General features: G+C 43.2%; 1 protein-coding gene across 5 annotated transcripts in view; it reads left to right on the top strand.

Moving 5' to 3' along the window:
• FMNL2 (formin like 2) overlaps positions 1-17,961 on the top strand; it is a 296,180-nt gene that overhangs the window by 251,162 nt on the left and 27,057 nt on the right. For all 5 annotated transcript variants that reach the window (XM_053671653.1, XM_053671637.1, XM_053671647.1 and 2 more), the window contains 4 exons: positions 5,988-6,062; positions 9,904-10,014; positions 14,439-14,588; positions 16,362-16,463. In XM_053671653.1, coding sequence (XP_053527628.1) covers positions 5,988-6,062; positions 9,904-10,014; positions 14,439-14,588; positions 16,362-16,463 — 438 coding nt within the window. The remainder of the gene's footprint in view (positions 1-5,987; positions 6,063-9,903; positions 10,015-14,438; positions 14,589-16,361; positions 16,464-17,961) is intronic.

The following is a 17,961-nucleotide window of genomic DNA, read 5'->3' as shown; positions in this document are numbered from 1 at the left end:
CTCAGTTGTTTAGCTTTCGTTAGCTTGGATTTCAGTGGAGTGAGTTAAGGGTGTTCCGTCACAGAATGCTGCCATTTGATGAACATTTCCACCTTCAAATCCCAAGGAGACAGCAGAGCCAGTGACAGGATGGGGTGATCTGCTCCTGTCCTGGGAGCTGTTTGGTTTCAGAGCATGAAACAGCTCATCCCCCGCAGGGAGGAAGACAGTAGACCCCCAGCAACCTTGGAACACCTCAGCAGAGGGGTTGGGGGCCAGCTGTCATGGCCTCGGGAGCCCTCAGACTGCTGGTGCTCTCAGCAGAAGGTAAACGATGCTCTTCACCTAGGACTCAGTATGAAATAACTGTTTACTTCATGCAACTCTGAAAAGAAAACGGAACTTTTATTCCTGGGCAGCTTGCGCGCCCCCACCCCTGCCCCAAGAAGGGCAGTCTAATCAGTCATAATAGACTTTGCCACTAAAACGGCGCCTTCCTGCAGGGAGCCCTGCAGATCACAGGGGCCTATTGTGAGAAGAGAAAAAGAAGGTATTGAGGCAGGCGCCAGGCAACAGGGCAAGGAGGAAACACTTAAGCAAGGGGCCTTTTAATTTTTATATAACTAACCCAGAAGCATATTTTATAGTTGCCCCCTAAGAGTCAGGCCTCAGGCTGGCTGCAGGCTTTGTATGGTATCCTGAGACCTGTTGCTGGGGGAAGCCAAAGACAGTCACTGACCTTGAAGGGGGACAGGGAAGTGGCTGAAGGCCGGCAGCCTGTTGTTCATTTTAACATCTGGCTAGCAAGGTAGTACTCTCTATTTATTATAAGGCTTTTGTAAAACCATCTTTTCTCCACTTTTAGCCTTTAGGGAAATCATCCCCCAGCTGCTGCCCACCTTTAGAGATGCTTTAAATGACCATCCCTTTTGCATCCGGGGCCTCAGATTTATTTAAATGGTTTGGGACAGAGTTCAGAAACATCCTTCACAGATGTTGGAGAACAGAGTTGAGCTGTTTCTTTTTCTTTTTTGGCAGAAGCTGTGCTTTGCTTTAGTCCTGCCTGAATTGAAAACGTTTGTTGCTTTCTCCGGGGCGTGGCCCACTTTATCTGGACGGGGCAGGGTTTATCTGCTTTCCCGGCCCCAGCAGCCAGATGCTGTGAGTTAGGGCTTTGGCCTTGTGTTTGGTGCTGAGGGTCTGCACCCTGCCAAGCGCATCTCTCCCGACTTGGTGTGCGTAGAGCTTCCAGGCCTGTCAGTTTGGGAGTGTCGTGTTATATTGCTAGGCCTAGGTTAGAATTTTAGAGTTTCAAGATACAGAGTGAGAGAATTTTTTTCAAGGTTTTATCAGCAATGGAAACCTTCAATGAAACTTTCTTTTTCCAAGAGAAATCTCACTAGGAAACTCATGTAATCAAGCAGAGCTGCATAAATGAGTATAGAAGTCCCAAGAACCTTTTGCATTTGTACTTTTCCTTTCCCTGCTAAGCCCCCATTCTTGGAGTTTCCAAAGGGTTTCTCTGTAACCCGTAGGGCTTCCTAGACCAGGCCATGAAGACTGAGGATGTGCTCTCAGGCTCTTGAATCAATGGATATGAAACCGAAGCTCATGGTGGTTCCCCGCGTTACCCAGGACCCCTGGGGTAGTGGCAGAGCCATGACTTACAGCCCCCGTGTTATGGTCCCCTGTGAATACTTCACACAGTCCCATTTCTGCCCTTACTACCCCTCACCCCGGCCAGAGTTAGAGCTTAAAGGCAGAGCAGTCCACCTGTAGTAGGACCCCATGGGGGGCAGCTGTGTTGGTTGCCTGAAGTCCGCTGCAGGATCCCAGCCTGAGCGTTTCTACTTGACCCAGTGGTAATGAGGGCCAGTGAATTTTTCATGAGTGTTATCTGTAAGTGGTTTATAAAAGAAGATGCCTCTTCAGTTTATAGTAGTAAACATGAGCTTAAAGTAGCGTATCTGCTTTTCCAGAGCATATGCTTTTATTTTTCTGCTGGTTCACTTAATTTCTGGTAGCCCTGGCCACTGGAGTGGAAGTCTGATTCCTGACGAGTGGCCCAGGACACAAAAGGGCTCCTCCTCTGTCTGCTGCACTCAGCCTTTCTGTGCCACGTCTCCCAAGTTCACTGCCTGCCCCGCCTGCTCCGGGGCTATCTGGTGTTGATACAGGAAATCTAGTGGGGGATTGCGAAATACCAGTGAATATAAAATTCAAGAAGTGACAGGTTTTAGTTGCCATAGTGCAATAGTTTTGTTTGTTTGTTTTAACCTGTAAGTTTTCAGATCATATTTTGTCTGGGCTTTGTTGGAGGTTCTATGCAGCAGCATATAAAATACAATAAAATAGATGTGCAGATATATACTTTGGCTCTTATGTCCATTTTGATAAAGGCCTTGAGAACATCCCAGTGTGTGGATTCTGGAAATAACTGAGAATCAGTAGTCTCATTGCTTTCATCCTCACCAGTTTTCTAGAGTGAGGCCAGTTTCAGAGGAAGGAAGCAGCACCTTCAGCCAGGACGGTCCTGTGTGAGCCTGGTGTGTGGGGTGGTCTGGATGTGAGCTGGGTGCACTGTGACCACTTTCCTTTCATGTGGACACGACTTCCCAGCCTCCCCCAAACGTATCTTCCCATCTCTTGTGGGATTTGGTGTACACTTGTTTAGTGATTGCTCAGGTGGTGTGGAAACACATGTGAATCTGGTGTGTGTGCTTCCTTTCCTTCAGCAGGAATGAGGGGGCCGTGTGGGTCCATGCTGTTCCTGTGGAGCCGTGTCCGGGGTCCCACCCTGAATCCATTAGTGGAGGCGGCAGCGGAGCAGCAAGCAGTCTGCCTAAACCTTTCTGGGACGGGCTTTTTTTTTTAAATGTTTTTTAAAAATATATTTTATTGATTATGCCACTACAGTTGTTCTAATTCCCCCCTTCATTTCCCTCCACCCTGCACATCCCCTCCCCCACCATTCCCCCCTTTAGTTTATGACCATGTGTCTCAAGTTCTTTAGATTCTATATTTCCCACACTATTCTTGCCCCCTATCTATTTTCTATCTACTGTCTATGCTACTTATTTTCTGTACCTTCTCCCCCCTTCTCCTCCTCCCACTCCCCTGTTGCTAACCCTCCATGTGATCTTCATTTCTATGGTTCTGTTCCTGATTTAACTGTCCTCTTAGTTTGCTTTCGTTTTAGGTGTGGTTGTTAATAACTGTGAGTTTGCTATCCTTTCACTGTTCATCTTTTTTATCTTCTTTTTCTTAGGTAAGTCCCTTTCACATTTCATATAGCCGAGGGAAGGGCCCTTCTTCTAGTTCCTGCAGTGGGGGAGCAGAGTGGGCAGTTGGACCCTTCTTTCAGAGTTTCCCGAACCTGGCATCTGTGTTGGCAAAATGTTGTCTCGTGCATTTGGGTTCTTTTCACCAAGTTCACAGCAGCTGGAAATTGGAAGACGTTTATGTCTATTTTTTGGTGTTAAAGATATTTCTGTTTCATAACACATGTTCTCAGCATGGATTTGTTGACAGAATGAACAATTTCTAAAGAAATGTGTATATATATTTAAAATTCTTCAATAATGTCTATTTCACTCCTCACTGCCAGACCAGTAGTACAATGATTTTGGGGATCTTTTCTCAGCATGAAGTTAATCTAATGTTGCTTGTTCTGGGTTTGATGCCATCTCTTTTTGTTCACAGGCCACCAGTAGTTTGTTTTGTTGCTGCCCACCTGTGCTTCCCTTACCCATGTAATTTTTGTTTCTCTGGTGCCCCGGACACCATCCCTGATTACTTGGGAACTAGCTTATTCATCACTGTAGCTGTGCAGGGTCAGTGGGTCAATCCCTGATACTTTCCTATGATACCTAATTATAGAAAGTCTGTTTCTTCATTTTTGTTGTGAAATTTGAGCTTGAATGAATTGGAGAGTTCATGATCCAGCTCTCCAGTTTGCAACTGGTGGTCAAAAGGCTGAGGGCCCGGGCAGGGTAGCTCAGCTGGTTGGAGTGTCATCCCGTACACCACAAGGTCACAGGTTTGACCCCATCGGGGCACACACCTAGGCTGAGGGTTCCGTCTCTGGCTGGGGCATGTATGGGAGGCAACCAATCCACTCAATGTTTCTCTTTCCTCACCCCCTTTCTCTCTCTCTCAAATCAATAAATATGTCCTAGAATAAGGATTTTTTTAAAAGGATGAAGGTTTAATCAGCTAGTCCTGCAATTTTCAACCTTTTTCATCTTATGACACATGTAAACAAATTACAAAATTCTGTGGCACACCCAAAAGTATAATTTTTGCGGATACAACAACAACAACCAAATAGGCGTCATTGTGATTAATTCACACAGGACAGCTATTGTGTTGTCTGTTGTCATTTTTTTATTTGACAATCTAAGGGGAAGAGGTCAGTGCCCCTGACTGTGGGCACATCAGTTGAAAGTCACTGAGCTAGTCTGATATTGTATAAGCCACTGCTTCCCAAAGTGCTGGTCTGTACTTTTTAAAAGCACAGTTTCCTAGTTGTGTCTGTGGAGGTTCTCACTCAGTATGTCTTGATTTAGACCCCAGGAATCTGCTGTTTTTAGAAGTTCCTGGGAGAATCTGGCATGTGGACATTCACTGCATACATGATACAATGACTGTGGCTTTTAATAATGCTTTTCATCTTTGTTGGCATCTCAAGTAATTTTGGAATGCTTTAACTATTGTCTCAAATGGAATGTATTTATCTGAACATTCTGGGCTGTGGGAGAAGGAGCATTGGGCTTGCAGCTGGGGACCTGGGGCCAGCCTCAGTGTGAATTTTCATCAGGCTGGAGATATTTGATGTGTCTGGGTGTCAGCCTCCTTCATAAACTGAGGGCACCAGATTACCCAAGGTACTTTCTGGATTTCTGACATTCTTGAATTTAAAGGGCTCTGCCTGCCAGTTGGAAGGAATTGTAGTCGTTACTGTTTCGCTGATGGGCGCTGCCTGGGCTAGTTCAGTGAGTGCCCAGCCGCTCCAACGAGACATTAGAGTCAGCGCCTTTCTCGGGAGAGCAGGCAGCCAGATTCAAGACCATCTCTATTCCCTTCTCTTGCCGCTACCACCCTCCCAGAGCAGACTGAAGTAAACCATCATCCTGGGTAACAAGTTCTTTGTTGAGGTTTCTCTTACAGAAAATTCAGTAAGTCTAACTTTTTCTCTACCAAGCCTGGGCAGTTTTCACCTACTGGGCCCTTGTTGCCAGCTAGGGACACTTGTGACTTTGGGCACAAGACGTGGCTGAAGTCATAGTCTAGGAAGCTGATCTTGCACCGACTCACGTGCTTCAATAAACCTTTTGTTTCCAGGAATTTACTGCATGTTCTCTAGAAGGGCTAGGGACAGAATGCGTTGTCCCTGAAAACTCCTGCAGAGGTGCTCAGCCTCTGCAGGGCACCGGAGTGCACAAGCTGTGCCGCCTCAGCCCCCCGGGCCTGCCGAGCCAGGCTGTCTGGGGCGGCGTCCGACACGTGCATTCCCAAACCTTCTGTGTTGTCGCTTATGCACTACAATGACTTCATTAGGTTATACACGATAACAAAATTTTATTCTGCTTTTCAAGGAATTTAAATACAAAATTGGTAAGATTTCTTAGCGTGTCTGGTTAAAAAGTAGTTCTATAAAAGGAAAAACTCTGGTGATTTTTTTTTTTTTAACCACGAGCAGCATTCTGGGATTCTGAGTGCAGGTTAATAAAGTTGGTGGGCCATGCGAAGATAACCATGAAAGAAGAACACAATTGATATGGGTTTCAAAACATCAACAGAACACATGAAGGGAACCAAGGATCAGCACGGATCCTGGCTCATGATGCTATTTGTGAGTTAACTAGATTGAAACAAAAGTAAATAGTGAGTGAGAAGGAAAAAAATAGATAATTCTGAAAATGATTATTAATGCTGAAATTTCGACATCTAATTGTGGAATGCTTATGTTTGGAATTTCACATCCACGATGAAAATGTGTGTTTCAGGTTTGTGGAGAAAAACAGCGCTTTGAGAAGTTGATGGAACATTTCAGGAATGAAGACAATAACATAGATTTTATGGTGAGCTATTTTAGTACCACGTTTAATAAAACAAACTCAATTTCAGCAATTTTTCCTAAATCCACTGATATTTTTAGATATTATACATGCATATGTATGAATATGTTACAAGGTACAGGAAATCGAGCATAATATGCCATAGATGCAATCTAGACTATCCCTCTTGATCTGTCTTTTCCCCTTATGTATGGCATTTACTTCCAGTTGTATTCATTCTATGCACACTATAGTACAGGCCACAAGTACTGATTATTTGTAGCCCATCAAGGGCAAGGTGATGCACTTAGGAAAAGGGAGTTAACGTGTGCTGCATGTGCCTGCACTTACTGACGTTGGCTGCCAGTGGTGCTGCATGAGACTCCTGTAGGCAGAAAGTAAGAATCTTGACCATCTTTGCCTTTTACACGACCCGCCAGTAGCCTTCTCCAGACAACAATTGCAAAAAGACTGAAGTGCTTTGTTCATGGAATGGACTGCATACTTCCTTCAAATTAACATACAGCAGTGGTTCTTCTTTCCCCCCTCAATCTCTTCCCAGCTCTGGTAGTTCCACGAAGGCACACTTACACTGTAGACCCCCTCACAGGGTAAATCACAGGCAACCACATGGGCTTCAGCTGCAGGACTGTCATCTTCGCAAACGAACAGCAAAAGGAGTGTGAGCACTTCTGATTTCATCTACCTAAGCTTAATCCTGGACTGAAGGTGGAATCTACTATAGAGAACTCCCTGGGACAGAGTACCCTCGAGTGCACCCAAGTTGGAAGGCTTCCTCTGACCTCATCCAGGATGTGCACAGAGCCTCTGCACCCCGGAGATCCTTACCGGGGTTCGCTCTCCCGGATCACCCCAGTCAGGTCGTGCACTGTCCACCCTTCCAAAACCTGGGCTTAGGATGCCAGCCAGAGTTGTCACTTGAATTGCTTGAGTTGCTTCGGTAACTAAAATATGAAACATAGCTTTGCAGATTTCTAACCTTTTTATGTAAAATATTATTTTCTGGATCCTCAAATTTATTTATTTTTTATGGATCTACAAATTTAATAGGCAGCATAGCCCTCAGCCATTTCCAGAATCACTGAGAAAGATGAAATTTTTCATACAGAAGATGTTCTGTTCAATAAAGCATTTGTATGTATGCTTTTTAAAAGGTAAAAAACGAATGTGAAACAAGGAATACTTTACACTGACTTTTTAATTCTTGCAGTTAGGATTTTTTTTTGGGGGGGAGGGGAGTGTTTATGACTGTTTGCACTGATGATAAGTATGTGAAGACGTTATGCCCTGGCTCACATTACTAGTTTCTGTTCTTGGCTGCATAAGGGAAACTTGTTGCTTTAAGCTGGGGTTGCAGACTGGAGGCTCCCAGGCTGAAGCCAACCTGTGGGCTTGTCAGTTAATTCACCAGTGATGTCCTTCTACAAAAGAACTTGGAAGTTGTGCATAAAAGTAGGGATTTCTGGTTTTCTTAAGCTTAAAAATTTTCATACGCCATAGGCCCCCATTCTTGCAGAATATCAGCAGCTGGAGCCACATGGCCCCTCTTCCTTAGTCTGAAGATACACCTCCCAATTCGTCGCATGCCATTCCCCACTGTGTTACGCATGGCCACCTCCCTCATTTTTCATGCAGGCAGGATCTCTCACTTGAGTTTCTGCTAAAATTATAATTACAGGTCCTTTAAAAAACCCGCAGTGTTTACAAACAAGAGCGTATTTGCTATGAGCACATTTATTCATACAGACATGCACCGAGGAGCCTTATCTAGAGGCCGCCGCACATGAGTACTGTTGCTTGATTCTCATGTCAGGCATATCGTAACACTCAACAGATCATTTAGACTTGCTCTCAGAAGACGAGTGGAAAGGTCCAAAATCCTACCATATTTTACTTCCAGAAAAGAAGGCTTTTCCTAAACTGCAATTGAGGTGCGTAACCTCCCAAACAACTTATTCCTTATAAAATATGAATTCCTCTAACACAGCACAAAATCTTTTTATGTATTTTTTGGTGGACAAAAGAAAACAAAAAAAAGACCAAATCTTTTTTGGCTTATTTAACCATAGCACCTACAGTAACTTTTTAGTAAATTGCCATAGCGTCTCCTTGTCACCTAGAGGATTAACCCATTTTCCAGGGATATCCAGTGTATAGTGTACTCAAGGAAGATTCTAATGTGATAAAAATAATTTTAGAAAGATAAAGGAGAAATAGAAATGGGGGAGAGTGAGGTGATTTTCAGAGTGAACTTGAATCTGGTACCATAGTCATTTCACCTCCTTGCAGTAGGCTCCATTTAACCATAGAGAAAAAGCATTAGTGAGATATTTTCACAATAAATAAATTGACTGTTTATTAAAACTTGGCAATAAATAGAATTCCTATTACAAGCAAAATAGATCTGTCGAACTCTGCACTATTTTCCCAAAGTAGGAACTGCTTTTCTCTGTGGGCCACTGATCTAGTTGTGGGTAGAAAGCAGTAATTCCAAGGTTTCTGTGAAATGGAAACAAGTTGATTATTTAAAATGGAAAGACAGGCCCTGGCTAGGTATCTCACTTGGTTAGAGCGTTGTCCCGATACGCCAAGGTTGTAGGTTCCATCTCCAATCAAGGCATGTGCAAGAAGCAACCAGTGAATGCCTACAGAAGCAGAACAATAAATCGATGTTTCTCATTCCCTTCTTCTCTCTCTAAAATTAATCAATAAAAAATAATAAAAATGGAAAGGTGGGTCTGAGATCCTGAAATGAACCTGTTGGTGTGGTGGGGCCCATGGTGAGATTTTAGAAGTGATTATAATAAAATCACCTGCGGTCATAGGAGATTTGAATGTTTTGTAATGACCTTTATATTTTCTACCATACATTTGTACTATCTATTATATTATAATCTATTATAGGTACTATTACCTATAATGTTTATTCTGTATACCTATAAGAATTTTAGTGGCTCTACTGAGATATAATTCACATACTATCCAGTTTACCCATCTAAACTATATGAATCAACATATTTTTAGTGTGTCTGTAGGGCTGTTCAGTCCTCATCGAAGTCTAATTTAGATTTTATCACACCATCCTGCCCCAGAGAATCCTTATACCCATTAGCAGTCACTCCCCAGTTCTTCCCACGCCTAGTTCCAGGCAACTGCTAACCTATTTTCTGTCCCGGTAGATTTGCCACTTCTGGACATTTCATGTGAATAGACTTATGTACGTCATTTTTTTGTGACTTTTTCACTTATAATGTGTTCAAGTTCATCCATGTTGTGGCACATATCAGGGCTTCATTTCTTTTTATTGTCACATAATACTCCACAGCGTAATACTTCCGTTTTCTAATCTATCAGTTGATGAACATTATCTCCCCCCCCTTTTGGTTATTTCGAATAATGGTGCTTTGAACATTTGTGTAAACGTTTTTTGTGGCTGTGTATTTCCATTTCTCTTGGGTATGTACACCCAAGAATGAGCTTGCTGGGCTGCTGCGGAACCGTCGGACTTTTCACAGTGGCCGCACTGTTTCATCTCCCCACCAGCAACGGATGAGCCTTTCAGCTTCTCCATAACCTTATCAACACTTACTATCTTTCTTTTTCATTATAGCCATCCTGATGGACATGAAGTGGTATCTAATCATGGTCTCTATATGACTTTTGAATTTTAAATATATATATATATATATATATATATATATAAAATATTTTTAAAGACCCAACGAAATGAAGGAAAGGGATACTCGTAAATGAGCTTAGATTTTTGCGATTGAAAGCATTTATTATGATTAAATTGAGCAAACAAGTCTGGAGCACGTCTAACCTGTTGGCGATTTCATTTCAGGTGGCCTCTATGCAGTTTATTAATATCGTAGTCCATTCAGTAGAAGATATGAATTTCAGAGTTCACCTCCAGTATGAATTTACCAAGTTAGGCCTGGATGAATACTTGGATGTAAGTATAAGTTGAAAGCTTTGGCTGTCATATAAGACCTGATTTATTGTCTGTTCTCAAAAATACTCTTCCATAGTAAATAAGGAACACACAAAGCTCTACGCCATCAACTTAGCGTGCTGCTAGTTACAGGAGCCAGTCGAGTGATGCAGTCTGCTGGAGAGGCTGGATGCTTGCAGACCTCTGGGTCCTTAGCTGTCCTCTGCTGGCTATGTTTTAGCGCTTGAGTCAGATAACCTCTTGTAGCCTTACCGCAGCTTTCCTCTGCTTTGGAGCTTTGTCTGGGTCAAGTCTCAATGCTCTCTTCATTCGGCTGTTGGGCAATTCGCATTCTTGGTTACTCTGGGGAGCCTGATTGGGCAGGGAAAGCCAAACCCAGGCTGCTGTAGGCTTAGGAATGATTGCTTAGCGCAAAAAGAAACCAAAACGAGGAAGTGAACACTAGAGACTTTCTTGTGTAGTTGTTAAATTCTCCTTAAAATGTTTGTGGCTTTAGGAGTTCTACTTTTAGTTCTTGGGAAAAGGAGGTTAAAGTTTTTCTTTCTCTTGGTCCCTTGCAGAAATGCTCAGCCAGTTCACTGACGTTCTTCAGCTTAGACACAGACAGTTGTTGTGAAAATGCTGAATGGATTTGAGTAGCTCTGCATGCACAAGATGTACCCCTTTCCTTTCACTCTGTGGCAGTTAGGTGTTTCCATTCTCTATAAGAATGGTTCGTTTGAACTTGGAAGATCACTAGTGATAGGGCAGGAATTGTTGAGCTCAATTTCAAGGCTGTTTCTAGTTATGAAGAAGACAGAAGTACTTCCCTTGAACATGTCGAGTTCAGCTGCCTGTTTTTCTTAGGGGTGAGGCCAGGGAATCACACATCTGTACGCTTGGTTTATTGTTAGATAGAATCGCAGAATTGGTTGCTTTGGAGCTTGTGGCCCTCCTTCTCAGACCAGCTAGGCTGCTCTTGGATAGAGTGGCTTAACACTGTCTAAAGACTGCTCAGGGAGAGGCATGATGGACTTCCATTAAAGAATTGTTTGACTTGTTTTCCCATTTAAAGAAAGGCTCGCTAGTATCTTTGACAGGGTGTTGTACTGAAAGGCATTTTTCTATCTTCTTTCCCCACATGCTCTGAGAGTAGCAGTATTTGAGCAGAATTTGGGTGTGTAGCTCCCTAAGGGTGTTCTGGGGTCAGCTTTGGGATGGCCACGCAGAGCTCGTTCCAGGCTCCAGGCACCAGGAGTAACATACTGGCGCCTGTTGTTCACTGTGAGTCCTATGAAAAGTCCTTCTAAACTCCGTTTTCTTTTCTAGACTTTGCCCTTATTCAGAAACCTTTTTCATTTCTTACTCATAAACTAAATGGAGCACACTGTCTTCAGACTCAGTTGTAGATTAGACCTAGGAGAAACTCTATTTCTTTAACTTCCTGGTCATGTTGGTTCTGGAACCTGAAAAATAGAAGTCGTTAGAGGAATAATAATATAAGCATGTAATATATATATATATATATATATATATATACACATACATACATACATACACACACATGCTTCATTAGTTTACAAAATCAGCCTTGTTTTTCTGGCCAGTGTGCCTGGGCTGGTTGGAGCATTGTTCTGCAAAGCAAAAGGTTGCAGGTTTGATTCCAGGTCAGGGCACATATCTAGGTTGAGGGTTCGTTCCCATCCTGGGCGCATACAGGAGGCAACCAAGGATGTTTCTCTTTCTTCCCCTCTTTCTCTCTCTCTAAAAAGCAATAAAAAAATGTCCTCAGGTGAGGATTAAAACAAAGAAAACAAACAAAAAAAGCCCGGCTTTGTTAAGGAGCCATTGGTTTGTTCCTCGAAGGGTTTTTTTATTTTTTAAGTATTTTTTATTGATTACACTATTACAGTTTTCCCATCTTTTTTCCCTTCCACCCTGCCCCCCAACCCTCCAGCATCCTCCCGCCTTAGTTCCTGTCCATGAGTTGTACATATAAATTCTTTGAGTCCTCTGTTTCCTATAATACTTTTTATCTGTCCCCATCTGTTTTATGCCTACTAATTATGCTGCTGCTTCCCTGTACCTTTCCCCCACCCCTCCCTTCCTCCTCCCCACTGAAATTGCTCTGTGTGATGTCCATTTCTCTGATTCTGCCCCTGTTCTTGTTGTTTACTTAGTTTTTGTTTTCATTGTTTTTCTTTTTTTTAGGTTCATTTGTTGATAGTTGTTTTTGTCATTTTATTCATATTTCTTATCTTCTTCAATTTCTAAGATAAGTCCCTTTAACGTTTCATGTAATAAGGGCTTGGTGATGATGAACTGCTTTAAACTTGACCTTATCTGAGAAGCGCTTTATCTGCCCTTCCATTCTAAATGAAAGCTTTGCTGGATAGGGTAATCTTGGGTGTAGTTCCTTGTTTTTCATGACTTTAAATACTTCTTTCCAGCCCCTTCTTGCCTGTAAGGTCTCTTTTGAGAAATCAGCTGATAGCCTTATGGGAACTCCTTGGTAGGTAACTGTCTCCTTATCTCTTGCTGCTTTTAGGATTTTCTCTTTGTCTTTAATCTTAGGTAACTTAATGCTGATGTGCTTTGGTGTGTTCCTCTTTGGGTCCAACTTCTTTGGGACTCTCTGGGCTTCCTGGACTTCCTAAAAGTCTATTTCCTTGGCCAGATTGGGGAAGTTCTCCTTCATTATTTGTTCAAATAAGTTTTCAATTTCTTGCCGCTGTTCTTCTCCTGGCACCCCTGTAATTCGGATATTGGAACGTTTCAGGTTGTCCCAGAGAATCCTCATCCTCTCTTCATTTTTTTGGATTCTTGTTTCTTCATTCTGATCCAGTTAGATGTTTAGTTTTTCCTTTTGTTCCAAATCGTTGCTTTGAATCCTGGTTTCCTTCCTGTCACTGTCGGTTCCTTGAATATTTTACTTTATTTCATTTTGGGTATCTTTCATTTGTTCTTCATTTTTTGACCAAGCTCAACCAGTTCTGTGAGCATTTTGATTGCCAGGGCTTTAAATTCTCCGTCAGATAGGTTGGCTCTCTCCTCATCATTTAGTTCTCTTTCTGAGCTTTTGCTATGTGCTTTCCTTTGGTCCATATTTCTTTGTCTTGGTGCAGCTGATAGGTTGTAAGGGGGCGCGGGGCCTTAGGTATTCACCCAGCAGGGCAACCCTCTTTGCTGCACTGCCTGGGGGGGAGGGGCCAGAGAGGGACTAGTGCTGCTCTTGTGCTCTTCTCTAGCTCACTTTCCAACAGACTTTCGTGTCGACTGGAGTATCTCCCATTGCAACAACCCCTGCCTTAGTTCACAGTCAGCTCTGAGTCTCAGTTTTCCCCTTAAGTCAGTTCCTCTCTTGCAGCTCTGCTGAGCTCTGCTGATTTCCACAGTCAGCCCCGCCCCTCAGCCTCCTTGAGTGGTTTTTCTGAGTTGGCCAGTGCAGTCTTCCTTAGCAGTCTGGTCGTTCTGGTTGATTTTTCTTTAATTCCTTGGTTGTCGGAGTTCCATGCAGTTTGATTTTCTGGCCATTTTGGTTTATTGATTTTAGATTGGTTGTTATCCTCCTTTTGGCTGTGTGAGGAGGTGAAGGGTTTCTACCTCTTCCTCCATCTTGGCCAGAACTCCTCCAACTTTTTTTTTGTTCAGTAAAGGTTTATTGGCCTCATGTGTGTGCCAGATATTACTCTAGCCACTTACATGCTCCTCAGGGAAAGCTATATTTAGGTTATGTCTAAGGAAGGCTCACTGGTTTATTTGACCTCTAATTTCACCTTAGAGTTAGTTGACTTCCTTTGGAATGCCTGGCCTGGCTCTGGGATGCACACAGTCGGGGGGAAGCTTCCTGATCTCTGCTTTGGGGAACCCTGAGTGCCTCGTGTTGGGGCAGTGTCTTAGGGAAGTAATTGTGTGGGGGGGTGGTGGGTTCTAGCAATTTGTGCTCAAATAATCCCCAAGGCTAATATACTCTGTCAGTGCCTCCCTTGCCTCCCACCTAACCCTTCCCCCATCTAGAACCAACATCACTGTCCAGGCAAGTGACCACCCACTCCAATCTCTTCTACACAGATACCCCTCAAGTTTTATGTCACTTGTGACTGTTGTTCCCTGTCAAAGCTGCTTTTAATTTGTTTTCCTAATTTCACCTGTATCAGAATGTTTTAGGTTGGAAAATAAGTGGGCACTTTGGGAATATATGCATAGGAAGGATTAGGGAGGAAACGTGCATATTTGAGAGATGGTGTTTGCCATAAAGTAGTCTGATGGTGCCCTCTTAGATGGTTACTCCCTAACTCTTCAGGAGGATGATGTGTCAAACCCTCCCTTGGGAAAGGCTAGACTATTTGGAACAAATGAAAATATGTAGGCTGTTGGGTAATTGTGTTCTGTTGATGTTTTCCCAGATATGCTAACACCACATTCTCTGGCACTTTGATTTTTAGAAGCTGAAACACACTGAGAGTGACAAGCTGCAGGTGCAGATTCAGGCTTACCTGGACAATGTATTCGATGTGGGAGCTCTGCTGGAGGATGCTGAAACCAAGAATGCAGCCTTGGAAAGGGTGGAAGAGCTGGAAGAAAACATCTCTCATGTAACTACATCTTAGAAAAGGGAAAAAATGTTTGTGTTTCAACTTGGGTGCAAAGCAGAATGAGTATCAGTTCTTGTGGCAGGAAATGAAAGGGTCCAGAGTGTGGGGCTGAGCTGGGACTTGGGATAGAGGGGGAGCAGAAGCCATGCTGGGGTCTTGCAAAGAAGACTGGTGTGCTACTGCACACTAAGTGGAACCCACTGCCTTGCCTTCGCTCACCTGCCCAGTGTCTGCCAAACCCAGATTCCCCTGCCAGCTTTGTTATCAGCACGGGAGAGTTACATGATTGGCATTACCCAGAGGGAAATGTGACTCAAATAAGTGGATCTGGTCTGAGGCAACTAGGTATCTCCTAAATGAGACACCTTCTACCAAAGGTGTCCACACAAGCCCATGGACAGGGGGTCTGGTGGCTTCTGGACACATGTCTTCTTCACATTCCAGCCTGGTGGCTTCTCCACCAGTTCTACATACATTCATTTCAATAAGAAGTATTTCCAAAGGAATCAGCGAGCTTTCCCATGTATCCTCCTCTTTCAAGCAGAGTGTCCTCTGAGTATAATGTTCGCTCTGTGTCAGGGAAGGGGCTTGTTTTCCCTTGAGGGGGTTTTCTTGCCACAGACCCAGTTGAAAATGAGTCCAAAGGCCTTTTGAGGTTATTCATTTGTTCATCCATTCAGCTAATACTGTAATGTTGCAAGCACAAACAAAAAAAATGGTACTGCTTAAAAACCCAAGCCTCGTGAGGTCCAGAGTCTTTTAATGGATCTTGAATGACAGTGCCCTTATTGTGAAATGAATTGTCTCTTTTGGGGAGGGATATTATTTTCCCCTTTGAAAATTTGTTTTCCTCCATGTTTTCTTGGTTGCTAGTATTACGTGCATTTACTATCCTTCACCTTTTCCCATGAAACTGCCGATGGGCATCTCCGTGGCTTGTGGTTAAGCCACGTTGCCCAAATTCTTCCCTTTGAAATGCTACTGTGAGGCCTACACCCAGGTGACAGGTGCTTGGGAAGAGCATTCACAGGTTTGGTGTTTCTTCCCTTAGAGGATTTGTGTTATTTTCTGAATCTGATGAATGTAAATCTCTACTCTTTCCTCCCCCACCTCCCTGATTTTTTTCACTTGTGATCATTTTCAGCGGGGCGTAAGAAATCAGAAGCCGCTCAGTTCTAGAGCCTTTTGTGAAAAGTAATTCTTCAGCATATGGCTCATCCTGTCCTCTGCTTGAAGCCTCAGCTGGCCTTGGGTGACCACCCTTCTGTAACTCACTTTCGTAGTGGCCACCTGTTCACTTGAACTGCCCCTCCGAAATGACTTCTGTTATCTGGGTAGTTTAGATCAAAACAAACAGTAGTATTTCTTTTTCAGTTGGTTACCTATGATAACAGAGCCAAGTTTTCTGGATCAACAGTTTTCAAAGACTTTTGCCTAATAGCCCTTCTTAGGGAAGGAAAGGTGGACTTCCTCCTCCCTCACCCATTGTTCTCCAGCCCCAGCTGAAATGGAGAGAGACATACTGTGTATGTGGAAATTCTAAGGAATAGCTGTATGGGTTTTAGTAAGGATCACATATAAATGAATTCACTCTAGGAACACATATGTGTCCAGAACCATGTTACAAGTACTAACATTTCTGGAAAACGACTGTGGAGCACCTGCAGAACTCCGGTGGGCCCTTACGGTCTTTGAGTTCTGCTTTCTGAGGACGGAGAACCTGATCAGAATGAGCCTGTGTTGTGACCCAACTTCCCTTTGAAAACTTTACAGTTGTCAGAAAAACTGCAAGACACAGAAAATGAAGCAATGTCCAAGATCGTGGAACTGGAAAAGCAGCTCATGCAGAGGAACAAGGAGCTGGATGTCGTTCGAGTGAGTACGATGATGACAGCCAGCCAGATGGGCATTACGAGGAGTACGCTCCAGCTTCAGTCTAGTAGTGCATTCATGTCAGAGGAATGCATTGATGTAGCGCGTTTATTGGAACCATTTCAGAGGTGATACTCCAAAGAGCAGTACACATAGTTATGGTCTGAGTACACATGTGCGTGCAATCAAATGCTCGGGGTTCACTATGTTCTTATCACAGATTTGGGGAGCAACAATATTTTCCCATCTGGACAAGTCGGAGTTGATTATGTGGATCACCCATTTCGTTGGAAATAAAAGCACAGCACAGATTTAATTCATGCCACTTATTTATTTTTAATAGAACTTAGATTTCTTTGTTTGCTTTGCTTCTACTTGAAACCAGATTTTGGTGGTTGCCATGGAAATGGTGAAATCACAATGCAGGCGAGACCTAATGGCATTCACCAAAAGAAAGAAAAGAAAGAAAAAAGACAAAGCAAAACCAGTCCATTTTTATTATCAGATAATCGCAGCTATTTTTTTTTTTTTTGGCATTAGTATTGTTTTACCTTACGCACCAGGTATTTATGGAGTCCTGTCTGTGTGTTTAGAATTGTACAGAACATAAAATCACTAAAATGCCTGGAAGGCTTTCAGGCAAATGGCTTGCCTTTATGCCACCGTTAATGAAATGGCACATTTTATGCGATGGTTATCATGTCTGCGTGTGTTGCTTGATATTCTGACATGCCCTACAGTTAACTCTAGGAAATTTATTTTCTGGCACACCATCGAGGCAAAGCTATAGCATATGGACTCAATTCAAGTCCAGCATCTCAGATTATTAATAATAGACAGGGTGTGAAGAATGTTTCCCTGCCTGCTGGAGGTTTGTGGTGAGAGATCCCATGTCCAAGGCCCAGCAAGTAAGTTCCATAAAAATCCTTTCACTGGAACCTCTGTGGGCCCCTTATAAAAGGAACCAGGACGGCCTTTGAATTGAAAATTGTAACTTCTTTGTTTTCTGCTAAAAACCTAGACAGAAATAAGTACTTGGTGGAGGGGAGCTCTGGCCTGTGTTGTTAACTGCATTACCAAAGGGAAAATGTTGCAACAATTGCTGTCCTGAGCTTGGTCAAGGGAACATTGTGAAGGCCAGAGAAGTCCATTCAGGAGCAGTCGGCCCCTGGCTACTCCGCACTGGATTATTCCATGCTTTGCAGATTTTTAAACCCATTCTGACATCTATCCAAGTCGGATTTAGGGCCCTTTTTGTCTACTGTTAGCTGATATGTGTCTGGGAGTTAAAATGAATTTTAAAATTAGTGAAAGGAAAACATGCACACCACCAGAATATCCCCAGGATGCTCAAAGTCAGCTATAAAACTATTTTTGGGTCATCTCTGCCTTGTTTCTCTCCCCCTGCGGGGAAGACCAAGTTCGCTGCCTTTGTTGATGGGAAGAACCACAGTAACAACAGCAGTTGCTAACATCCATTGCACGCATTACCAGGGAACAA

This window comes from Artibeus jamaicensis, unplaced genomic scaffold (genome assembly GCF_021234435.1).
Source record: "Artibeus jamaicensis isolate MK-2021 breed Jamaican fruit bat unplaced genomic scaffold, CSHL_Jam_final contig_1832, whole genome shotgun sequence".
Classification (NCBI taxonomy): Eukaryota; Metazoa; Chordata; class Mammalia; order Chiroptera; family Phyllostomidae; genus Artibeus; species Artibeus jamaicensis.
The sequence above is the reverse complement of the archived record's forward strand: the minus strand, read 5'-3'. Positions and strand labels throughout refer to the sequence as shown.